This window comes from Schistocerca cancellata, chromosome 2, assembly GCF_023864275.1.
Source record: "Schistocerca cancellata isolate TAMUIC-IGC-003103 chromosome 2, iqSchCanc2.1, whole genome shotgun sequence".
Taxonomy (NCBI): Eukaryota; Metazoa; Arthropoda; class Insecta; order Orthoptera; family Acrididae; genus Schistocerca; species Schistocerca cancellata.
The window spans coordinates 632,840,737-632,868,216 of record NC_064627.1 but is presented as its reverse complement, the minus strand read 5'-3'; the positions used below and the strand labels follow the sequence as shown (position 1 = coordinate 632,868,216).

Below are 27,480 nucleotides of genomic sequence, written 5' to 3'. Positions count from 1 at the left end.
TTGCTGCGACAAGGCAAAGCAAACTTCCAGAGTTGAAAACCGAGACCAAAAGCTAACAGCTCTCCCCTCGCCAAGTAACAACATGCCACGCGGTCAGTTTAATTCACCCTTCTTCGACTGGAGCACAGCTGTGGACGCTTCCCGTACCGCCGGTAGACTGCCTCCCTTTTTCATTTCCAGCCTCCTCCACGCTCCGCGTGGCCCGGAAAACCCAAAGATGCCGTTTCCGCCACCAACCTAACGCAGGTGGATTTCTCACAAGTAGCGCAAACCTCTTTGCCTACTTGACCACTGCGAGAGTTGGTTATTCTGTACAACTGCTGCTGAATCTGTATGACTATCGCAGACTTTCTGCAGCAGACTACGCCACCGTCTAGCAACGCGACACACAACCACATTCATTCAATGACACCACTATGAGAGTTATGAGATAAGATAAACTAGGAAAAGAAGGAGAATTCTAGTGAAAATGTGGTACCAGACTAATGGAAGGTGGCTACAGAACCCGTTTACTATTACTATTGCCTATTTTTTAGTCAATATGATTTTATTCTTAAATGTAATTACGCATCCTTGTATTACGGAGGAAGATGTACTAAATCTGTGCAGCAATTTTAGATGCAGTGGCCGGTGGAGTGCAGCGGTTAGCGTATCTTCGTAGTGAGCAGGAGACCTAGGTTCAGATCCTGGCCTTGATACAAATTCATTGCTTTGGCGTGTATTTATTTTCTTCATTTGTTGTTATCATGTAGGTATAAAATAAATTTTTCCTTGTAACTGATGTTTTTCCCTCATCCCTCTTTCTCCCTGCCCCTCTCCTATTACTATTGTTAGCTGCACATGGAGTGTTCTTTTGGCATAGTTTCTGAGCAGTGTCCGTTTTCGTACACTTCTACATTTTATTTCTGTTGCTGTGGTTCATCATATGTACGTCCATTCTTTTTACGTCTTCCACTGACATGAGTTCAATGCTACGATATGTTACCGTCTCTGTAGGATAACAAATGTATCCCTCTTCATTTACGTTGCCCCATCCTTTTTTGCCTGTCCTCTATTCATACTTTCAATTACCTATACAACTACCTATACAATATTATTTGAGCAAAGTCAGTTTTGCTACGTTTTTACATTTTCTTTGTGTGGTTATGATTCATCATACGTTAACACAATGAAAAGTTTGTTAACAAGAAGTCAGAAGTAGGAAACATCTTTAATTATCATTTTCTAAGCATTGTGAATGCAAATAGGATCCAGCTACTCAATAGAAAATCCAAGGCAGTATATGGAAGAGGCAGTACCTATGTAGTCTGATAAAATTGAAGTTCAACCCACCTCTCCTACAGAAATTAGGAGAATAATAAATTCACTTAAAATTAAAAGCTCGCATGGAATTGATGGCATTTCCAGCAGAGCACTAAAAGCTTGTGCTCAACAAATAAGTAGGATTCTCAGCCAGATATGTAGTATCTCACTGAAACAGGGTATTTTTCCAGATAGACTGAAATTGTTAAACCATTGCGTAAAAAATGGGATAGATTTGATGCTATCAACTACTGCCCAATCTCACTTCCGGTAACTTTATCCAAAATTCTTGAAAAAGTAACGTATTCAAGAGCAGCATCACATATTTCTAAAAATGATACACTAACAAAATGCTAGTTTGGTATTCAGAAAGGTTTTCTACAGAAATGCTATATATGCTCTCACTGATCAAATATTAAATGCATTGAATAACCAAACATCATCCATTGGGACATTTTTTTATCTCTCAAAGGCTTTTGATTGTGTGAATCATGAAATTCTTCTAGTATAGTGGTATGAGTGGGACAGTGCACAAATGGCTTACTTCTTACTTAACTGGAAGAATTCAGATGGCTAAAATTAACAGTACAGATAGTCTGCAAAAACCAGCAGTGTCCTCAAACTGGGGAGGTTCAGTCTTGGGTCCCTTATTGTTTTCAATATATATTAACGACTTGCCACTCTATATTCATGAAGATGCAAAGCTAGTCCTTTTGGCTGATGATGCAAATATAGTAATCACACCCAAGAAGCAAGAAAAAGCTGAGTAAATTGCAAATAATGTCCTTCAGAACACTCTCACTAAATTTTGAGAAAACACCATTTATACAATTCTGTACAGTAAGTGGCATAACACCTTTGATAAATATAGACTATGATCGGAAGTCTGTTGCTAAGGCAGAATACTTAAAATTTCTGGGTGTGTGCATTGAAGAGAAATAGTATTGGAAGAAACACATCGATGATCTGCTGAAACTGTTAGGTTCAGCTACTTATGCTATTAGGGTTATTGCAAAATTTGCTGATAAACGTATCAGTAAATTAGTCCACTACGCCTATTTCCATTCACTGCTTTCATATGGCATCATATTTTGAGGAAATTCGTCATTAAGAGAGAAAGTATTCATTGCACAAAAGCGTGTAATCAGAATAATAGCTAGAGCCCACCCAAGATCACCTTGCAGACATTTATTTAAGGAACTCGGGATATTCACAGTACCTACGTAATACATATATTCACTTATGAAATTTGTTATTAACAACCCATCCCAGTTCAAAAATAACAGCGAAGTCCATAGCTACAACACTAGAAGAAAGATGATATGTACTATTCTGGATTAAATCTCACTTTGGCACAGAAAGGGGTGAATTATGCTGACACAAAAATCTTTGTTCATTTGTCAAATGGTCTTAAAAGTCTGACAGATGGGCAACCAACATTTAAAAGCAAATTAAAAGAATTTCTGAATGACAACTCCTTCTACTCAACAGATGAATTCTAAGATATGAAGTAGTAAATGTAAGAAAAAGAAAGGAATTAATTAATTATTTTGTGTATAGAAAACTTATGTTAAAGTGACAGGTTCCACATCATTACGAAATGTATTCATGATCTATGGAACAAGGATTAATGTATGTATGAAGCATGTATGTTACAGCTTTCTAGTATTTTACGTCACATTTTACTTCTATGATCAACCGCTACAGTATATTACCACTAGCGCCACTTATTGGACACTTCGTTAACTTAGGCGTTATGCCTTGTGCAGTCAGTTGTGCTTTGGAAGATGTCATATTCACACGACACTAAACTTCCTATGTGAAGTTCTTCTCCCTGATTTGGTATATGTTTTTCACGCGCTCTTCATTATATTTTCTTGGTTGTCCTTTAGCTACCATCACGGTGCTACTGTTGATTCTTGTAAGCTTTTCCAGACATTCTGAAGATGAGTGCATTCGGAACGCACCAATAAAGCAGTTTCATTACATTTAGTGACTTTTATATATTTATCCAGCGTCCATATGAGTACTGTTCAACAGTTTTAATTTCATAAATTGGGCGCATACCTCTTGCGTGACCGAGCCATATCATGAATTAAAGACCACCTTCGAGGATGTCACTTTGATAGTGATGAAGCGGTGCAAGTAGAGTAGAGGTTGAGGTTCTGTCGACGAAGTCAAAAATTCTACACTGACGTTATCAACATACTGATCACTCGTTGGGAGAAATATTCGTCATCACAGTGACTATGAAGAGAACTAAATATGCACACATGAAGAATAAAGATGTAGAAAGTCAATAAAGTTGGTTTTATATAAAAAGTTTCAGGAGTATTCACATAAAAAGATCCGAGTCAATACTTTTCATTACGCCCTCGCGTTTTTCCAATTAGTATTATGCTTTATTCATAATATATATTACAAACCTCATTAGATTCAAATATTACAAACAAATTCTCTGAACATAAATGTTTGAATGTATATTTATGTATTTAAACTATAATAGAGCGTCGTTTGATATTCAACAGTCGCAGGGCATGTTGGGCGACGATGTGACTATGATGGATAGCGTGACAGCCTTTCTGGTGCGTTGATTTGCGTGGTAGAGGACATGAATACAACATTTAAATCAATAAGTGAAACGTATAAATGCCAAAAGCGGAATCACAGTCATTACTTTTGAGTATATTGCCAACCACGTTCTGTACTTTTATTCTTGGATCAAGTAGGAGAGTTTTTGCGTGTGAAATGAAAGCAAATCGATGGATCGCAAGTGGAAAATACATTTACACGATATCAGATTTGAACGTTATGAGGACTGTGTGGATAACTGTGTCATGTAGTTTAGTGTACAGAAACTCTTTCGCAAGGGCCTCAGTGTCGAATCGTATAGAGAAGTACGAGTACATACTCCACTGTCAATAAATGCAGTGCCGCGTGTTACTAAACGTGCCCACTCAGGAACTGCAATACCGCGAGATCAGGCTCCAGATGACAGCTGCGACAATAAGGAAGACACTTTCAGAAACAGATCTGGAGGTATTATTTTCAATGCAGAACCGCCGCCACATTATCTACAGCATTGGTACTAGACACACTGTGCAAACAAGCGCTAATTCTCAGAATTGCCTCCTGTTCCCTCGCAGAAGTATGAAATGAAGCTACAAGGTGTCTATAACTTCCTCTGTAATGGTGCTTTTGCGTGCTGTGTCACTCTCGGGCTCAGCGAAGCTTCAAATATCAAGGTGACGACACGTGCGAAAATAAGGAAAGGGCTCAGAAGTTTACGTGGGGTAAAAGCTGTAGGTATTTCTTACGTACCGTGGACAGCACGCTGTGCGAATATGGTTCCATTTGTACATTCCTTGAACTCATTGTGCAAAGTATTGCAAGTAAATCAGTAACTTCCAACGCGTTCAAAAGGAGAAGAATGCTGTTCTGGCCTACAAGAGCGCTGCATCTTCTTTACCAAGTAGTATGACTACACATTGATTTATTCGACAGCAGATTTCGTTGCGTAACTTTTTCAGACATACGTTAGTGGGGGAAAACTGTTGTCTACCTCTGTGTAAATAAAGAAAGGAGTTACTGACAGTCTAGTATACCTGAGTACATCACACTTCATTAATTTTGTCAAAATGAACTGAAAGCCGATATTGAGTGATATGTTACATGATATGTGAACTGTTACAGCTAGTGAGCTAAGAATGCAGAGGAGAGCATGAGAAACTTCAATGGATAACAATAATTATTGGAACTTACCTTAGGTGTGTACACATTGAGGTACAGGCAGTCCTCGTCTCCTTTGTACTGGTTATCCAAAAATATGTTAATTTGAGGTGCCACGTTAGGTTCAATAGTGGCATTTCGTATCCCACTCCATTTTTCTGGTGGTTCTGGAGACTATAAGATAAAAAGACATACAGTTCTTGGACATCAGTTAGTAAATTTTGCAGTCACACAAATTATTATGTTTCGTATATACATTATTGTCGTAACTGTTGATGGCGCGATTCGGTGCGACCAACAGCAAGTTACTGTTTTCAGTTTCAAAACGTATGTGAACTGCCTTGTTTCAGTAAACAAACCAGAAATCAACAACCATCGAATACTACCATTCCTAAAATACTTGGGAGGATAGGTAAAAACATCTAAAGATAATTTGCAATTCCTACTTAGCAAATAGTAACGTACTCTAAATTGTGATTTCTGTCAACTCTTCCACAGCTTTTCTTATTAACAACCAAATTTCATCAATCACTTGTATGGTATTTAATGAATCGAAGGCGTGAACCAACTATACGCTTTTCGTTAAGTCACATGTATTTTTAATTTTCAGACAAGAGGAATGGGTGTCTATAGTGTTTCAGAGTAAATGTTTTATGTATATTTGTTGATTTCTGGAACATTCAGGGATGATATATAGAACTTTATGCAGGCCTAAGAACCAGAGAACAAGAAATATTTGCAGGAATTTAGAAGAAACAGAACAATAGCCTGTCTTTCGTGTCATTCAGTTTGTACACACAGCAAGGAAACCAAGGAGAAATTTGGAGAGTCATTAAGTTAAGGAAGACGAAATAAAAAGCCATTGTTGAGACACGGTAATTCTCTAAAATGAAATAAAGTACTTGATATATTATTTGGTTGTAGCCTTTGGTACCTTGAGTACAGGTTGTAAAATGAACATAAATGAAAGATAATCCTGGATAATGAAATACAACAGAATTAAGCCCGGTGATGCTAAAGATATTAGATTAGTAAATGAGTAATTGAACGTAGTGGAAGCGTTTACTACACTGACGGAAATAATGAAGACACGAAAAACATAATTAGTGTAGAGTAATGAAATTTCGGGAATACATTTGTCTATGTAACATATTTAACTAATTCACACTGCAATATCACAGGTCAATGAGAGCGCGAGATAAGGCAACGCAAATGTGAAATGCTGGTCCATTAATAAGTTCCAGAATGTTGAATGCAAGCGTTCAAATCTGCATGCATTGTGTTGTACATTTGCCAGTTATTAGTTTGTGGGATGGAGTTGCACTTGGTAGGTCAGTACAGGGACGGATAAAGCTGTTTGTGGATGACTCGTCCTCCGATGATGTTCGATATGTGCGTAATGGAAGCAGATATGGTGATCGAGTAAACCAAGGCAACATGTCGACACACTGTGGAGCATGTTGGGGTGCTACAGCATTATGTGAGAGAGCTTTATCCTGTTGGAAAACAGCCCTTAAAATGCTGTTCGTGAGTGGCTGCGCAACAGGTCGAATCACCACATTGACGGACAAATTTGCTCCCATAGTGCATGGGATAACCACAACTGTGCTCCTACTGTCAAGCAAAATCGCACCCCACACCATAACTCCAGGTATAAGGTCCAGTGCGTTAAACAAGGAGACACGTTGGCTGCAGGCCCTTAACTGGCTACCTCCTACGCTGGCACCGAGACAGAACCAGCTCTCATCAAACACAACTGACCTTCACCCTACCCCCACATGAGCTCTCACTTGACGCCACTAAAGTGGCAGATGACGATGGTTTGGGGTCAGTGGATTGCAGCAGTCCTTGAAGTACCACATTTTTTGGATATTTCTGATAAGTACCTATGGGACCAAACTGCTATCGGTACTTAGGCTTACACACTACTTAATCTAACTTAACCCAACTTACCCTAAGAAGAAGACACGCATCCATCATGCCCGAGGAACAACTCGAAGCTCGAACAGAGGGGGGGGGGGGAGGGGGGGGGCGCGAACCATGGCAAGACGCTTGAGACCCCGCGGCTAACAGATCTGTAGTTCTTTGTGACGCTGTGGTGCCAACTGCTGCTCATACTGCATACTGCTCTTGCAGATGCAGTACGATGCGCCAGAGCCATATTCCAAACACTATGGTCCTCCCTCTTGGTAGTTCCAAGTGACCGCACATTTCTGTGACCACCGCTGCCAGCAACCACGTACCTTGGCTACATTTCTGGGAAGTCTTTCTGCAGTATGGCAGAAACAACGTCCAGCTTCTTGTAGCACTCCGACAGGACCTTGTTCAAACTCAATGAAGTGTTCCCTCCGAGGATTCCTTTGCGTTCCCGTAGCAACTCCGAAATACTTACTTGTTTTTTTGAAAATACATCTATTAGTCCGTCTTTGAATTTCTTGATGTCTGCCTTCAATCTGACCTGGTACGGATCCCAAACATCCGATCAGTGCTCACGAGTAGGTCGCACCAGGTTCCTATGTGCGGTATCCTTTACAGGTGAATCATTCTTTCCTAAAATGCTCTCAGTATCACAGTTCTCACATGCGACTTCACATCACTTTGCAACAAAACGGACAGATTTTAAACTACTTGACTGTGTCAACCGGGACACTAGTAATACTGTATCAGAACATTACAGTTTTGTTCTGCCTACTCATTCGCAGGAACGTAAATTTTTCTACATTTAGAGACAGCTGGCATTCATCAAACTAATTAGAAATTTTATCTAATCCATCTTGTATCTCCCTACAGTCACTCAACTTCGACACCTTACCGTCCACCAAGGTGTCATCAGCAAACCCCTCTCGGACTGTTGCCCACCTTGTCCGCCAAATCATTTCTGTATATAGAGAACAACTGTAGTCCTATCACACTTCCCTGTGGCACTCCTGACGACAGCCTTGTCTTTGGTGAACGCTAGCCGTCGCGGACAACTTACTTCGTTCTATTACTTAAGTAGTATACGAGCGATTCACTTACCTGTCAATTTATTCCATGTGCTTGGACCTTAGTTAACAGCCTGCAATGGGGCAGCGTGTCAAACAACCTCCGGAAATCTGGAAATATGGCCTCTGCCTGTTGCCCTTCATCCACAGCTCGTAGTTTATCATGTGAGGAAAGAGCAAGCTGAGTTCGCACCAGCGATGCTTTCTAAAACTATGCTGATTCGTGGACGCAGACTTCTCAGTCTCAAGAAAGTTTATTATATTTGAACTGGGTATATGTTCAAGGATTCTGCAGCAGAGACAAGTTAGGGACATTGGTCTGTAATTTTGCGGTTCCGTTTTTGTAATGTTCTTATACACTGGAGTCACCTGCGCTATTTTTCAATCGCTTTGGACTTCGTGCTCTGCGAGAGATTCACGATAGATGCAGGTTACGTAAGATGCTAATGCCGCAGAGTACTCTTTGTAAAACCGAAATAGGATTAAATCCGGATCTGGTGATTTATTTGCCTTCAAACCTTCTACTTGATTCACTACACCGTGCATGCTTATTACGATGGCGTCCATCTGAACTCTGCTCGATGGTCAAATGACGGTATGTTTGTACGATTCCCCACTGCGAAAGGGTTTTTGTAGGTGAAATTTAAAACTGCGGCTTTAGTTTCGCTATCTTCAACTGCCAAACCACACTGGTCAACAAGGGGCTACATGGAAGCCGTAGGCCAGATGTGTAGATTGGACGGTAGACGCAAAACCCAGATCCTTGTTCTTCGTCTTCCTCATTTATTGTTCCCTCTTGGTTCTTGTACGGATTGCATATTATGTTTCTCTCCCTATAGCTTACTCCTATTTTTCTCAACTTTCGAACATCTTCCACCATTTTACGCTTTTTCCAGGTCCACAAATCCTATGAACTTGTCTTGGTTTTCGTTTCGTCTTGCTTCCATTATCAATCACCACGTCATAACTGCCTCTCTAGTGGGTTTACCTTTTCCAAAAACGAAACAAATCCTCAATTTCCTTTTCCTTTCCTCTGCGTATTACTCTTGTCAACAACTTGGTCGTATGAGCTGTTAAGCTCGCACTTGTCGGTTCTGGAAAGCTCCAAAACTCTGATAGTGTATCGTCTTACTCATAAATTCTACATACTAACGTGAATAGTCGTTGTATTGCCTCTTAACTAAGTGATTTTAAAAAATTCTGATGGAATGTTGTCCATTCCTCCTGGCTTATGCAGTCGTCAGTCTTCCAAAAAGCTTTTAAATTTTGAACTTAATACTAAATGCCCTACCTGCTGTACATCAACTGCTGTTTTTTCATCTAACACGTCATCAGACAAGTCTTTCCTCCTATAGAGGTCCTCAATGTACTCTTTGCATCCATCCGCTCTACCCTCCGTGTTTAACTGTGGAATTCCCATTGCACTCTTAATGTTACAACCCTTGCTTTTAACTTCACCGAAGGTTATTTTGGATTTTCTGTAAGGTGAGACAGTTCTCCTGACAAATATTTCTTTTTAGATTCCTTCACATTTTCCACGCAGCCATTTCGCCTTATTTTCCTTACACTTTCTCTTTATTTGTATTTCTATATTCCTGAATTTCCGTGAAAATGTTTGTGCTTTCTTCTTCCATCGATCACCTAATGTACTTCTTCTACTATCCATTGTTTCTTTGCTGTTACCTTCTTTGTAATTATGTATTTCTTTCCAACTTCTGTGAGTGTCCATTTTAGAGATGCCCATTCCTGTTCAACTAAACTGCCTACTGAACTATTCCTTATCGCAGAATCTATATCTCAGAGAACTTGAAACGTATCTCTTTATTCCTTAATACTTCCGTTTCCCACTTCTTCTCCTATTGTTTCTTTGTGACCATTATCTTAAGCTTCAACCTCCTTTTCATCACTTCTAAATGATGATCTGAGTGTATATCTGCTCCTGGGTATGCTTTACAATCCAGTGTCTAACATCCAAATCTCTGCCTATCTCCCTGCCTTTTCCAAGTTTACCTCCACCTTTGTGATTATTGAACAAAGTATTACTATTACTAATTGATGTTTATTGAAGAACTCAGTTACTCTTTCTCCTACCCCATTCATTGTTGAAGCCCATATTCTGTCGCAACATTTTCTTCTAATCCTTCTCCTACATTCGGTTTCCAATTCCCTATGACACTTAGTTTTTCATCTCCTTATACTTACTGAATCGCCGGTTCAGCATCTGTCTCTTCATCTTCTGCTTGCTATGTCAGTATATACAGCTGAAATATTGCTTCCGGCGTTGGTTTACTATCTATTCTGATGAGAACAACCCTACCACTGAACTGTTCACAGTAACTCGCTCTCTGTCTTACCTTCCTCTTTACGACGAATCCCACCCCTGTTACACCTTTTGCTGCTACTGTTGGTATTACCCTACACTAACCTGACCAGAAATCCTCATCTTTATTCCATTTCACTATATCTAGACTGAGCCTTTGCATTTCCCTTTTTAGATCTTCTAGCTTCCCTGTTACGGTCAAATTTCTGACATCCCACACCCTGACACGTTATCCTTGCATTGGTTATTGAGACTTTTTCTCATGGTCACCCCGCCTTGCCAGTACTCTCCCGGAGACGCGAATGGTGGGCTATTCCGGACTCTTTTTCCAATGGAGAGATCATGAGGACATTATTTTGTCTGTTACAGGCCACATATCCTGTGAATACATGTTAGGTGTCTTTAACACATTGGTTTTCACTGCTATTATTACTGCCTTCTACATCCTCATTGATCACTGTCGATTTTTCTTCCTTTAGGAGTGGTTTCCTACACCAAGGACAAGAGAGTGTTCTGAAACACCGTCCGCTCCTCCACCCTCTTTCACAAGGCCATTGTCTGAATGAGAGTGATTTCTTATCCTGTGGATACACGTTATGTGTCTTTAATGCAGTGGTTTCCATTGTCTTGTGCATCCTGATAACGTTGATCGTAGCTGATTGTTCGCCCTTTAGGGGCGGTTTCCCGCTCCAAGGGCAAGAGAGTGCCTTCCCTGAACCTCTGTCTGCTCCTCCACCCTCTTTGACAATATCGTTGGCAGAAAGAGGGTGACTTCTTATGCCGGAAGTCTTCGGCCGCCAGTGCAACTAATTAACCAACATTTCAGCAGTGGCGTGTTTCGAACCCGGGACCGAGGACGTTTTAATTACTAATCAAAGATTCCTAGCTTTTAACTTTCATTTCTTAAAATTATTTATGTAACTTAATCATTGTTGCACAATGGGGCAAAGTAATTAGTGATCTGCTTGTCACTTTATGCAAGAGATCACAGAATTCACGGCTCACTACATTTTTGGCACCCACTGTGGAACGATCACCTTATTCATCTACAAGCCTTTTTATGACGGAGGGGAGAACTTGTCTCGATCACTACCTTTTGGGCGTCCAAGATGGGGCGACCCTATTGGTAATTTACATGCTATGTGATATCAAAAGGAATTCTCGACATACTACATTTTGGCGCCTAATGTGCCCATAAGATTTCAGACATATTTGAACATTTTCTTTTTAATTTGAGCAGTGATGAGCAAGGGGCTGAATTTAGTTTTCTGGGTGACAGTACAGCCGCGCCACTTCAGTACTTTGAATTTAACTGATGATTGAGTTTGAGAAGCACGCAACTGGAGAAAAGTGACTTCGAAGGAGTGTTACGTTATTTCATAATGAACTTCAGGTTGCTTTAGCAGCATCGCCGACAAACTTTCACAGTAAGATATAGCTAGGACTTAAATCCTGGTTATCACCGTATACCCTGAGGCTAACCGATGGAAGAGTTCGGGTTCGACGACTGCCTGTAGAACGTTACGTGCTATGTTGTGTAGCGCCGACATTGTAGTATGGACGAGGTAGTGTTAGGGTACGAGTATGCTTTTCGTGGTTAGGATGTGGTCCCATTATTGAGCTTAAGAAAAGACTACATGCGAATGGAAACTTTTTGCAACATTGTGAACTGTGTACGACAGAGGAACAATTGGTACTAAATGATTGATTGTATGAGCATCACAATGCACCCTGTCATAAAGCAGCAACTGTGATGGACTGATTTGTGGACAATAACATTCCTGAATGGGACTGGTCGGTCAACCTGAATCCAATGGAACACTTTTGGGATCAGTCAGAACGTCGATTTCGCTCCTGACCCCAGCGTCCAGCATCAAAACCTCCTCTGGCTTTAATACTTGAGGAAGAATGTGCCGTTATTAATTCGCTGACTTTCATCCATACTGAAAATGACCCATCAGAGTTCATGTAGTCGTAAAGCCAAAGGATAGATAGGTGCCATCTCAACCTCCTGTAACATGCTCGTTTAATTCTGACCAGATTGTACACACATCAAAAAAAGTTTTACATCAGCCCGGTTGCCAGAGCTCATGTAGATAGACGTTGACTGTGGATTTGTGTCACAGACTTAGTCCCTATGACTGTTCAGAGATGTCACTATACCCGCCCAAACATAAACAACCATCCTTGAGCAGTGCCTATTAGACGTAGGGGATCCGCCAGCCGATCAGTTCCAGTCATTCCACCAGGAAGGAGGTACACGGCTCGTGTTGTCTGTAGTTCAGCCATGCCTAGATGGTCAATACAGCGGTTCGATCGCGTACGCATTATTACTTTGTGCTCTCGACAAGGGAAGTGTCCAGGCGTTTCGGAGTGAACCAAAGCGATGTTGTTCGGACATGGAGAAGATACGGAGAGAGACAGGAACTGTAGATGACATGCCTCGCTCAGGCCTCCCAAGGGTTTCTACTGCAGTGGATGACCGCTACCTACTAATTATGGCTCGGAGGAACCCTGACAGCAACGCCACCATGTTGAATGATGCTTTTCGTGCAGCCACAGTCGTGTTACGACTCAAACAGTGCGCAATAGGCTGCATGATGCCCAACTTCACTCCCGACGTCCATGGCGACGACCATCTTTGCAACCACGGCACCATGCAACGCGGTACAGACGGGCCCAACAACAAGCCGAATGGGCCGCTCAGGATTGGCATCACGTTCTCTTCATCGATGACTGTTGCATATGGCTTCAACGAGCAATCGTCGGAGACGAGTTGGAAGGCAGCCCGGTCAGTCTGAAGGCCTTAGATCCACTGTCCAGACAGTGCACCAAGGTGGAGGTTACCTGATGTTTTGCGGTGGCATTATGAGGCACCGACGTACGCCGCTGGTGCTCATGGAAAATACCGTAACTGCTGTACGACACGTGAATGCCATATGTGAATAGCGCAACCATATCGGCAGCGTACTGATTAGGCATTTGTCTTCATGGACGACAATTCGTGCCCCCATCTTGCACATTTTTTGAATGATTTCCTTTGGGATAACGACAGCGCTCGACTAGTGGCCAGTATATTCCCCAGACATGAACCCTAACGAACATGCCTGGGATAGATTGAAAAGCCCTGTTTTGGGATGACGTGACCCACGAAGCACTCTGAGAGGTGTACACAGAATCGCATTTGAGGAGTGGGACGATCTTGGGAAACAGTGTCTTGAGCTTGTGGATAGTATGACACGACGTTTACTGGCACGCATCAAAGCAAGAGGACGTGTTACTGGGTATCAGGGGTACCGGTGCGTACAGCAGCCTGGACCACCAACTCTGACGCTCTCGCTGTATGGCGGTATAACATGGATTTGTGGTTTTCATGAGCAATAAAAAGGGCGGAAAAGATGTTTATGTTGATCTCTATTTCAATTTTCTGTACAGGTTCCGGAAAACTTTTTTCGATGTGTGTATATTTTTCTCTGTTCGCTTAATCTTAACTTCACTTAGATACATTCCTTAATTTAAGGTAGAAATCTATAGACATTTGGTAATTTTATCTAAAGCCATCATTTCACTTTACTCCTTAAATGAAAACGAAGTATCCCGTATACTCATCCTATTTTCACTACTGAGTTGACCACATTATTTAGTATTTTAGTTCCTCCTCGTTTATTTAAATTGCTTTCCTGGTTATTTATTAGTGTATTTTATACCAGTTTTAGTATACGTAACTATCTGTCATAGACAGACGAGGCTATTATTAACGTGGCACAGTGCTGATCGACCTACCTCTACTACCGTAGAGCTACACTTTGTCCTCACGGCTGTTGGCTGGCCAAGATCCAATAATCCTAGAACTAAACGAGAACATACATGTAGATTGTCATCATTATTATCTCAACTTGGAGAGTTAGCCTGCGCAGTATAGTGCGTCTGAAGTAACAACAAATCTTTGATGTTCTCATACTTATACTAACTTTACACTGTAACTTTTTTGTATTATTTTTGGATGTTTTAACTCCCTAAACGTTTGATAACTGTAAGTACTATGAACACCCTTCTTATTACCCAACTATTCGCTGAAAACAATTATTTACCGACTCCATTTATTTGACGCTAATCTACCGCAATAAAATAGAGTCTTTTTAGAAATGAAACCACTAACAAATTTGTAAGAGTCAACTGGAGAAACCTCGATTTACTGTGACGAGGAAACTTGAGAAAAACGCTTCGTGGACTTCTGTGTTATCCAACACGTGAATTGATAAGATATCGCGAGAATACTTGACAGGTTCGTAGCAGGAGATCGCATTATCTCTATAAATCCAATATCGAGAGGAATTAAATTACTTTTGATGTTGTGATGTGTCTGACGGCACATCCTTGGCGGTCAGATGTGTTTGTGTTGTGCTCCAGAGACACTTCTGTCATAATGCTGATAATCTGTTCACTTCCTTCAACAACCTTCATCAATTTGCTGCACGTATCCGTGAGTTAATTTCAAAAAAAAAAGTTAATGAAGAAATGAAAAACATTGTGTGTTACAAGACAACGAAGACTTCATACGGCATGTGATTGAAGCGTTAATGACAGAAAACTAGAATAATTGTTTTAAAATATTTGCGTCGGAATTAGAAAATTTTGTACCTCCTGTCGGTGTTAGCAAGAAGTGGCTGAAGCAATACCAGCGCTGTTCCCCGATCATGTAGTCAGACAGTAACATTACTATAGAATTTCTGAACATCTACTAGGAGAACAGCCGTCGACTACTGGGGGTACAGGAAAAACACTTCGTAAGATAAAAATAAACTGGCGAACTAAATCGAAGAAATCAGAAATCTACAACCTTTGCTTCATAAGACTTGATTAACATTTAGACATAGTCAGAAAACTGAGACACTTCAACTGCTACGACGAGATTGTAATAAGATTCCTTAATGATTTGTGGTCTTGTTTTCGGTTTGATACAGTTCCTCATGCTAGTCCACCCTGTGTAACCCTCTCGGTCTCTGAATATCAACCGCAACCTATATTGAACTAAATCTGCTTACTGTATACAAGACTTGACCTCCCTCTACAGATATTACCTCCCCCACTCCCATCCTACACACACACACACACACACACACACACACACACACTACCCATCATTAACGAGTAGGATGCCTCCTTTCAATTAAGTTGTGTCATGATTATCATTTTTCTCCACACCGATTTATCACCATCTCATTAGTTATTCATTATGCCCATCTCACTTTCACACTTTTCCTGTAGCACCATATTTAAAAAACGTCTGTTCTTTTCTTCAGTTCCATGCGAGCCGAGTTGGTGACACAGCTTCAGGATCTCATGTCTTCGGTTACACAGCTTGAGGCTGAGTGGATGGGCACCACTGTTGTGGGCCGGCCGTCCAGCATGTCCGAGCCCTTCGATCGGTCCTCACCAGTGGCCAACCCAGTTGCTGATCGCACTGAGGTTGACCCCTCACCTGTGGTCGAGTGGGAGGTCGCCCCGGGGCGAAGCAGGCGGCGAAAGACTTTCCAGGCGGCCGCATGTAAGGCCTCCCCGGTTTGTCTGACAAACAGGTTCCACGTGCTGTCTGTGGCTGACACTGTCTCTGAGCCAGATGCTGTCGCCTGTCCTGTTTCAGAGGAAACCACTCAGCATGCAAGATCCGGGCAATCACAGAGGGTGGGATTATTGGTAGTATTGAGCTCCAACGTTAGGCGCGTTATGGGGATCCTTAGGGATTTGGCTGACACTCCGTGTGCATACCGAGTGGAGTCATTCCAGATGTGGAAAGGGTCCTCCCAGATGTAATGAAGAGCACAGGGTGCAGCCAACTGCAGGTGGTTGCTCACGTCGGTACCAATGATGCGTGTCACTTTGGATCAAAGGAGATTGTGTCTGGTTTCGAGCGGCTAACAGAAGTGGTAAAGGCTGCCAGTCTTGCTTGCAAGATGAGAGCAAAGCTGACTATATGCAGCATAGTCGACAGGAGCGATTGCGGACCTCTGGTACACAGCCGAGTGGAGGGTCTGAATCAGAGGCTCAGACGGTTCTGCGACTGTGTAGGCTGCAGGTTTCTCGACTTGCGTTCATGGTTGGGTTCCGGGTTCTGCTGAAGAGGTCAGGTTTCCACTATGCGCAGGAAGCGGCTACACAGGTAGCAGGGGCTGTGTGGAGTGGACTGGACGGTTTTTTAGGTTAGAAAGTCTCGGGAAAACACAAGAAGTGCTTCAGTCACAAAGGGTGCAGGCCCAACACAGAAAGAACGTAGTTACAGGAATCATTGGTGTAACAGTTGTAAATCGTCTTAGCCGTGTTGGGAAAGTACCAGAGCTCCAAGCGCAAATAGAATGCACTGATGCTCAAATCGTTATAGGCACAGAAAGCTGGCTCAATCCAGAGATAAGCTCACTGGAAATTTTTGCGAAGAACCTAACGGTGTTCCTAAAGAATTGGCAAAACACGGTTGGCGGTGGCGTGATTGTTGCTGTTAGAAGTAGTTTAACTTGTCACGAAATTGAAGTAGATACTTCCTGTGAGTTAGTATGGGCAGAAGTCATTGATGACAACTGGAATAAATAATAATAGGATCCTTTTACCGACCTCGCAATTCGGATGATACAGTTGCTGAAAGATTCAAAGAAAACTTGAGTTTGATTTCAAACACGTACCCAACTCATACGGTAACAGTTGGTGGTGACTTTAATTTACCCTCGATATGTTGGCGAAAATACATGTTTAATTCCGGGGGTACGCATAAAATATCATCCGAAATTGTGCTTAACGCATTCTCTGAAAATTATTTCGAGCAGTTAGTTCATGAGCCCATGGGAACAGTAAACGATTGTGAAAATTCACTTTTCCTATTAGCAACAAATAATCCTGAGTTAATAACTAGATTCAAAAACGGTGCAGGGATTAGTGAACACAACGTTGTCGAAGCGAGACTGAATATTGTAATCACCAAATCCTCCCAAAATAAACTATAAATATACCTATCCAAAAAATCAAAAATTCACTTGACCCCTTCTTGAGAGGCAATCTCCACTCATTCCAAATTAATAATATAAGTGTAGACCAGATGTGGCTTGAATTCAAAGAAATAGTATCGGCAGCAATTGAGAGATTTATACCAAATAAATTAACAAACGCCAGAGCTGATCCTCCTCGTTACACAAAACGGGTTAGAAGACTGTTGCAGAAACAATGAACCAAACATGCCAAATTTAAACAGACGCAAAATCCCGAAGATTGTCAATCTTATTAGAAGCTCGGAATTTAGCGCGTACTTCAATGGCGACCCTTCACTCACAGCACCAGGCTGGTTTGGATTCCGTCACACAGCTTGGGGCTGCTACCAAGGTGCGTCACTGCGGGGGATCGAACGCGGGGATGTGAGGGTCGTCGAGCACGTCACACGTGTCCTCCGATCGGTGGGCCCGGTACTGCCTGCACTGAGGTTGACCCCTCATCCGTGGTCGAGTGGGAGATCATTCCATAGTCTGGCAGGCAGCGGAAACCTTTCCGACGGGCCGATCCTAGGGCCTCCCTGGTTGGTTTGACGGGCAGGTTTGGGGCGTCATCTGTGGCTAACGATGTCTCTGAACCGGATGCAATCGTCCACCCTGTTCCAGAGGAAGTTTCTCGGTCCGCAAGGTCTGGGCATTCACAGAGGGTGGGTTTACTGGTAGTCGGTAGCTCCAACGTTAGGGCCCCTTAGGAGCATGGCTGCCAAGGAGGGGAAGGAAGCCAGTGTGCACTCCGTGTGCATTCTTGGGGGAGTCATTCCGGATGTGGAAAGGGTGCTTCCGGATGCCATGAAGAGTACAGGATGCAGCCAATTGCTGGTGGTGGCTCATGTCGGTACCAATGACGTGTGTTGCTTTGGATCGGAGCTGATTCTATCTGGTTTTTGGTGCCTAGCGGAAATGGTAAAGACTGCCAGTCTTGCTTCCGAGATTAAGGCGGAGCTCACCATCTGCAGCATCGTCGATAGAACCGACTGTGGTCCTTTGGTGCAGAGCCGATTGGAGGGTCTGAATCAGAGGCTCAGGCGGTTCTGTGACCGTGTAGGCTCCAGATTCCTTGACTTGCGCCATCGGGTGGTGGGTGTCCGGGTTACGCGTTATAGGTCAGGAGTCCACTACACGCAGTAGGCGGCTACACGGGTAGCGGCGGCTGTGTGGAAGGGACTGGGCGCTTGTTTAGGTTAGAGGGTCTCAGGGAACCACAGAAGGGACGTGCATCTAATAGTGGGCAGGTAAAACACAGTCAGGTAGTTGTAGAAACGATTGGTGTTGTACTTGTAGACTATCGTAGTTATGTTGGGAAAGAACCCGAGCTCCAAGCCCAAATAGAAAGCACTGAAGCTCAAACAGTTGTAGATACAGAAAGCTGGCTGAAGCCGAAAATAAAATCAGCCGAAATTTTTTCAAACGATCTAACAGAGTTCAGAAAGGATAGATTAGATACAGTTGATGGTGGAGTATTTATTGCTGTCAGAGGTAGTTTGCCTTGTAGCGAAATTGAAGTAGATAGTTCGTGTGAAATAGTATGGGTAGAGGTTATACCTGACAATCGGATTAAACTATTAATTGGATCGTTTTAGCGACCCCCCGGCTCAGAAGATATAGTTACTGAACAGTTCAAAGAAAACTTGAGTCTCATTTTAAATAAGTCCTCGACTCATATAATTATAGGCGGTGGTGGCTTTAATCTACCCTCGATATGCTGGAAAAATTATACGTTTAAAGCCGGCGGCACGCATAAAACGTCATCCGAAATTGTACTGAATGTTTTCTTGGAAAATTATTTTGAATAATTAGTTCATGAGCCCTCTCGAAGCGTAAAGGGTTGTGAAAGCATACTTGACCTTTCAGCAACAAAGAATCCAGGAGAAATAGTGAGTATCGTGAAAATACAGGGATTATCGACCACAAGGAAGTTTCTGCTAGGCTGAATACCGTAACACCTACAACCATCAAAAAGAAACGCAAGTATATCTATTTAAAAAAAGCATTTAAAATGCTCTTAACGCCTTTTTAAGAGACAGTATTCACTCCTTCCGATCTGATCACATAAGTGTAGAAAAGTTGTGGAATGTTAAAAAATGGTTCAAATGGCTCTGAGCACTATGGGACTTAACTTCTGAGGTCATCAGTCCCCTAGAACTTAGAACTAATTAAACCTAACTAACCTAAGGACATCACACACATCCGTGCCCGAGGCAGGATCCGAACCTTCGACCGTAGAGGTCACACGTTTCCAGATTGTAGCGCCTAGAACCGCTCGGCCACCCCGGCCGGCTTGTGGAATGTTTTCAGAGAGATAGTATCAACAACAATTGAGTTATATATACCACATAAATTAATAAGTGATGGTACTGATCCCCCATGGTACACAAAACGGGTCAGATCGTTCTTGCAGAAGCAACGAAAAAAGCATGCCAAATTTAAAAGAACGCAAAATCACCAAGACTGGCAAAGTTTTAGAGATGTTCGACATATGGCTCGTACTTCAATGCGAGATGCTTTTAATAATTTACAGAACGAAATTCTGTCTCGAAATCTGATAGAAAACCGAAAGATATTCTGGTCATACGTAAAGCACACCAGTGGCAAAACGCAATCAATACCTTCAGTGGGCGATAACAACGGTGAAGTCACTGATCACAGTGCCACTAAAGCAGAGTTATTAAAGACGGTTTTCTGAAACTCCTTCACCAAAGAAGACAACGTAAATATTCGTGCATCCCACTCTATAACAGCTGCCAAGATGAGAAACATAGAAGTAGATACCCTCTGAGTAACGAAGCAGCTTAAATCACTTAATAAAGGCAAGGCCTCCGGTCCAGAATGTATACCAGTCAGGTTCCAAAATGCTGACAAAATAGCTCCATATTTAGTAATTAGACAACCACTCGCTCACAGAAAGATCCGTACCTAAAGACTCGAAAATTGCTCAAGTCCCACCAATACCCAAAAAGGGAAGTAGGAATCCGCTGAATTACAGGCCTATATCACTAACGTCTATTTTCAGTAGGGTTTTGGTACATATACTGTATTCGAACATTATGAAGTACCTCGAAGAAAACGATTTATTGACACATAGTAAGCACGGTTTCAGAAAATATCGTTCTTGTGAAACATAACTAGCTCTTTACACTCATGAAGTAATAAGTGCTACAGACAGGGGATGTCAAATTGATTACATATTTTTAGATTTTCAGAAGCCTTTCGACACCGTTCCTCACAAGCGTCTTCTAACCAAACTGCGTGCCTACGGAGTATCGCCTCAGTTGTGCGACTGGAGTCGTGATTTCTTGTCTGAAAGGTCACAGATCGTAGTAATAGACGAAAAGTCATCGAGTAAAACAGGAGTTCCTGATCTGTATTAACGACATAGGAGACAATCTGAGTAGCCATCTCAGATTTTTTACAGGTGATGCTGCCATTTACCGTCTTCTAAGCTCATTAGATGTTCAAAACGACTTGAAAAATGATTTAGATAAGATATCCGTATGGTGCGAAAAGTGGCAGTTGACCCTGAGTAAGGAAAAGTGTAAAGTTATTCACATGAGTACTAAAAGAAATCAGCTAAATTTCGATTACGCGATAAGTCACGTAAATCTGAAGGCAGTAAATTCCTCTACATAAGCTAAATTGGAACGATCACATAGATAATATTGTGGGTAGAGCTGACCAAAGACTGCGATTCATTGGCAGAACACTTAGAACGTGCAACAGGTCTACTAAAGAGACTGCTCACACCACGCTTGTCCGCCCTGTTCTGGAGTATTTTAGTGCGGTGTGGGATCCGCATCAGGTGGGACTGACGGATGACATCGAAAAAGTACAAAGAAGAGCAGGTCGTTTTGTATTATCGCGAAATAGGGGAGATAGCGTCACAGACATGATACGTGAATTGGAGTGGCAATCATTAAAACAAAGGCGTTTTTCGTAGCGACGGGAACTTCTCATGAAATTTCACTCACAAGTTTTTTCCTCCGATTGCAAAAATATTCTGTTGGTACCCATCTATATTGGGAGAAATGATCATCACGATAACATAAGAGAAATCAGCGCTCACACAGAAAAATTTAAGTGCTCGTTTTTCTCGCGTGCCGTTCGAGAGTGGAACGGTAGAGAGATAGCTTGAATGTGGTTCATTGAACCCTCTGCCAGGCACTTTATCGTGAATAGCAGAGTAATCACGTACATGTAGAATGCGAGATGCTTAGCTTCCACAACGAAACTTTGTCTCTAAACCTGGCAGAAAATCCAAAGAGATTCTGGTCGAATGTGAAGTATGTTAGCGGCAAGAAACAATCAATGCTTTCCCTGCGCTATAGCAATGGAGATACTATTGAAGACAGTGCTGCCAAAGCAGAATTACTAAACACAGCCTTCTGAAATGCCCTCACAAAAGAAGATGAAGTAAATATTTCAATATTCGAATCGAGAACAGCTGCCAACACGAGTAGCGTAGGAGTAAATATCCTCGGAGTAGTGAATCAACTTAAATCACTTAATAAAAGCATGTCTTCTGGTCCAGACTGTATACCAATTAGGTTACTTTCGGAGTATGCTGATGCATTAGCTCCATACTCAACAATCATATACAACCGTTCACTTGACGAAAGATCCGTACCCAAAGACTGTAAAGTTGCACAGGTCACACAAATATTCAAGAAAGGTAGTAGGAGTAATCCACTAAAATACAGATTCATATCGTTAAGGTCAATATGTAGCAGGGTTTTGGAACTTATATTGTGTTCAAACATTATGAATTACCTGGAAGAAAACAGTCTATTGACACACAGTCAACTTGGGTTTAGGAAACACCGTTCCTGCGAAACACAACTAGCTCTTTGTTCATATGAAGTGCTGAGGGCTATTGACAAGGTATTTCAGATCGATTCCGTATTTATGGATTTCCGGAAGGCTTTTCACACTGTACTACACAAGCGGCTTGTAGTGACATTACGTTTGAATGGAATATCGTCTCAGTTATGTGAGTGGATCTGTGATTTCCTGTCAGAGAGATAACAGTTCGTAGTAATTGACGGAAAGTCATCGAGTAAAGCAAAAGTGATTTCTGGCGTTCCCCAATTTAATGTTATAGGCCCTTTGCTGTTCCTTATCTATATAAACGATTTGGGAGACAATATGAGCAGCCGTCTTAGATTGTTTGCAGATGACGCTGTTGTTTATCTACTAGTAAAGTCATCAGAAGATCAAAACAAATTTCAAAACGATTTAGAAAAGATATCTGAATGGTGCGAAAATTGGCAGTTGACCCTAAAAAACGAAAAGTGTGAGGTCATCAACATGAGTGCAAAAAGGAATTCGTTAAACTTCGGTTACACGATAAATCAGTCTAATCTAAAAGCCGTAAATTCAACTAAATACCTACGTATCACAATTACGAACAACGCAAATTGGAAGGAAAACATAGAAAATGTTGTGGGGAAGGCTATCCAAAGACAGCGTTTTATTGGCAGGACACTTAGAAAATCTAACAGATCTACTAAGGAGACTGCCTACACTACGCTTGTCCGTCCTCTTTTAGATTACTGCTGCGCGGTTTGGGATCCTTACCAGACAGGACTGACAGAAAATATTTAAAAAGTTCAAAGAGGAGCAGCACGTTTTTTTTTACTATCGCGAAATATGGTAGAGAGTATCACAGAAATGATACAAGCTTTGGGCTGGACATCATCAAATAAAAGGCGTTTTTAGTGGCAACGGAATCTTCTCACGAAATTCCAATCACCAACTTTCTCCTCCGAATGCGAAAATATTTTGTTGACACCGCCCTATATTGGGAGAAACGATCACGACGATGAAATAAGGGAAATCAGAGTTTGTACGGAAATATGTAGGTGTTCGTTCTTTTCGCGCGCTATACGAGGTAGGAATAACACAGAATTGTGTAGGTGGTTCGATGAACGCTCTCTCAGGCACTTAAATGTGGTTTTCATCCATGTAGATGTAGATGTAGAAAGCTACACACCATACAAATACCTGCAGAAAAGAGCTCCTAATTCATAAATTTGTATTGTATGTTAACGAATTCCATTTCTTCATCAATATTTTCCTTGTAACAGCCAGTCTGCATTTGATATCCTCTCTACTTTGGTTATCATCAGTTAATTAGCTGCGGAATAGCAAATCTCATGTATTACTTAAATTGTCTCATTTCCTAACCTAATTCTCTCAGCATCGCCTGGTTTAATTCGACGATATTTAATTACCCTCGTTTTACTTTCGTTAATATTCATCTTACAATCTCATTCCAAAGTATTCTCCATTCCGCCAAACGGCTTTTCCGAATCCCTTGTCGTCCCTGGCTGATTTAAAAAGTCATCGGGAAACTGAAAAGTCTTTATTTATTCTCCCTTAAGCTCAATCCCCTATCTAAATATCTTCTGTCTTTCATTTACTGCTTACCCAATTTACAAAGAAAAGTTACAAGCCTGTGTAATTAAATTTTCAAATACTGCTTCCCTTACATGGCCTTCCTCTCGTATAACTTGAGTTAGATCTCTGTACAATCTGTAGATAAGTATTTTAGCCGCGCTACATAGGAAATTTACGCCCGCTACAATCATAATTTCAAAGACTGTTTACAGTCAACATTGTCAAAAGCCTACTCTAAACCCCAAATACTACAATTTTAGGTTTCTTTTTCTTCAGTCTTTCTTTTAAGCTAAGCCGGAACGATAAATATCACCTCCCGTGTTCCTAAATTACTTAGGAAATAAAACCCGTTCATCCTCGAGGTCGGCGCCTACCTTTTTTTCCATTTATCTGAAAATAACTCGTTTTTTTTTCAACAGTAACTTATTAAATTAGTGGTTCAGCAATATTCACACCTCCATGCACAAATTAGTGGTTCGGCACCATTCACACCTTGCTACACTGGCCTTGTCTGAAGTTCGGATTATTACATACCTCTTGAACACTGAGGTTATTTCGCCTATTGATATATCTCACATGCAAGGTTTTCTCGTGTCTGGCTCTCCCAAGAATCTTAATAATTCTCAAGAAACGTCATTTACTTTTTTCGACTTAGGTCCTTCAGAGAAGTGCAGTAAGTCCTCTCAAATTCTCATTTACTTCCCCTTCTCTTTCTGTAATACTGACTTCAAATGCAGTGAAATTTTAGTGCTTGGTAGGAAAGGTATTCAGACCTTTTTCTTAATATGTAGACGTGAAGAAACACAGTTTCCCGTCGGTATACCTCTCATGGTCAGAAATATGTTTTGCTTCCCCGACCCTATGTGAGCCAATCGTGGGAGATGTGTGTTGCACGTAGTCAAACGTTTTGAAAATCATACTGAATGAGGTTTCTAGAAATTCGGAGAAGAAAAGCGTTTACCGCCGCAAAATGAGAGAAGAAACTGGAAAATCAAATGTCGTGTTACTGATTAAAGGTAAGGTAAAATGTTGAGATACAGAATGAATTAGAGAATGAAAAAGGTAACAAAGGCTATCAGTTTAGTTTACACCCTTTGGAAAATAAAATGTATATACCACCATGAAAGCTTAATAGATACATTGAATTTACCTTCTTTTATTGGATAGTAGTTCCTCTTTTCATAGCAAAAAACAAAATTTAGTACAAGTCATTGTTCTTGAAGATAAAGTATTCTTGAATTTATATGGCCACGTAAATAGAATTATTAGATATATTGCTGTATCCCTTAATCTTTGCCTGTGAACGCCGGAAGCAAACACACACCGGTTTCTAATACACTCTAAGAGAAAAAAAAGCAATGCATCACCAAGCAATTATACCAATGGGACAGAAATCGATAGATGCGCTGTACATGTATAGGCAACCGAATGATTACACTTTCAGAAAGAACAGTGTGATTTATTCACTTAAACAAGCAGTTATTCGGCTTGGCACTGAATGATAAGAGTTGTTGGATGTCATCCAAAGGGACATCGTCCCAAATGTTTTCCAGTTGGCGAGTTAGATTGTTTTGCATTCCGTATCTGCTGTTTAATGAAGCAAATGTGTTCGTTAAATTGCGGTCATTATAAATGTTTAAGCTATCTAGAGGTTATTATTTGCAGCGGAAGTCCATATCTCATTTGAGTCGATGACGACGTTGACGGGACACGCAAACGGTATCTTCCTTCCTTCCGTCTCGTGGTCGTTATCCTCCTAAATTGTTATCCACCTGAACCACAACTCAATCTCCTGTCTGCCAATGGCATGTCGAACTGTAACCCATGTCCTTTACCATCTTTCACACATAGTGAAAATTCATCTGGTCTTGCTGTATAGAACTCTCGAGAGCTTAATGGACAAAAACTTAGCGATAGCCTATAAGTAACAGCTAGATTCGATGTGGTACCTCAGCCTACCGGGATTTGTAGAAAAGTCTCTGTGAAACTTTAGAATGTAAGAAAGCTATTGAAAGTGTAAGGTAGGTTTATGTTATATGTCTTATCTCTGAGAGCGATGACCGCAAACACGAGGACGTGAGTCGTAACCTCGATTTGGGTGACAGAAAAAGTCTCATGAGAATGAACTTCAGTGTAAATTCCACTACACAGTTATGTCAGTCTGAGACTAAAGCATTACCAGTATACTCGATTTCTGGGAAAGGCATTGCCATTTGAAAAATTTTTATTTTAATATTTTATGTGTATCAAATTTATTTACTTAGCACTTTTCAACCACTCAGCATCAAAATTTACCCGATAATAAGTCTCAGACTTTCCTCTAGTCTCTCTTTTCTTCCTATTCCATCAGCTTCAACAACCTGTATCAAAATCCTGAATATTCAGAATGTCTTCTGGAAACGGATATGTTCTGCTCTGCTGTCTGTGAATTCCTTTCACGAATGCTTTAATTTTTTCATTGTCCTTTATGACTTCTTCAATTCTTTTATTTGTTACCATGTCGCTGTTTTGTTCATTCTTTATCGAATCTCCACATTTTCTTTTGTATCACTATTCGCAATTATTTGAAACAGTACGATTACTAGTAAGATGAAGTACTGGGCGGAGGAAACATATGGGCAAATCGCTTTCCGAACATGTATTTCCACATAAAAAGTGTTCGCATTTTCATTATGGACAACGATCTAAAGTTCATCAATTTACTATTGAAGTTCATGATGTAAAGTAGAGACAAAAAAAGGAGGATGGGAAGGAATAGTGATTTGTCGTCGGCGGCTCGTCTTGCACGTAATTTTTGAGAAATAAATCCTGTACTGCCGATAAAACTAGTCGCCAATGAGTTATGCTTTGTTCTTCATGGTGAACTCAACACTGCTATCGCAAAATTTTCTACGGTACAGCTGGTAATAGCAAACTCAGTAAAAGAAGTAAAATCTACGTTTACAGTATATAGGGCTTTAGGGAACGTTTTTGACAACGTTGACTAGATGGCAGCAAGGTAAAATACGAGGAGCGAAAGGTTGTCACACAACTTGTACGGAGAGCAGACTACAATTGCAGTGATATGATAGGGACTCTGTGATTGAGAAGTAAGTGAGTCAGGGCTGTAGCCCATCCCCAATGTTATTCAGTCTGTATACTGTACAAGAAGAACATTTATCCAATGAGAACTTCGAAAAGGGAATTAAAGTTCGGGGTCACGAAATTAAAACATTGAAGTTTGCCATTGACTTTGTAATTCTGTCAGAGTTTGTTAGGACCTGAAAAATCGGTCTAACAGAGTAGGCGCTATCTTGAAAAGAGGTATCCAGGTAGACATCAGCAAAAAATAAAACAAGGATAAACTAATGTATCAGAATTAAACCCTATCATAAGGGAATTAGAGATATAAAAACTCAACACTGTAAGAAGTAGATGAGTTATGAAATTGGAACAGAAAGGTAACTGAAAATAGCCTATGTACCCGTACAAATGATTCAAAATTTAGATTCACAATAATAAAAAAGGAAAAGACAAATTTGGTAACAAAATTTCTGAACATAAATTCCTGCACAGTAGCCTTGTAGAGAAGCGAAACTTGGTTGATAAAAAACCTACAGAATAAATGAACTGAACCTTTTCAAATGTGGTGCTATAGAACTATGCTCAAGGTTGGATGGGTAGGTAAGGTTCCACGTTCTCGCCCTAGACAGGAGAAACGGGTCTGACCTACCGTCGTGTA

General features: G+C 41.1%; 1 protein-coding gene across 1 annotated transcript in view; it reads right to left on the bottom strand.

The window, feature by feature from the left end:
* Positions 1–27,480, bottom strand: part of LOC126157208 (juvenile hormone esterase-like) — an 84,486-nt gene that overhangs the window by 55,862 nt on the left and 1,144 nt on the right. The window contains exon 2 of the mRNA XM_049916360.1: positions 5,065–5,205. Coding sequence (XP_049772317.1) covers positions 5,065–5,205 — 141 coding nt within the window. The remainder of the gene's footprint in view (positions 1–5,064; positions 5,206–27,480) is intronic.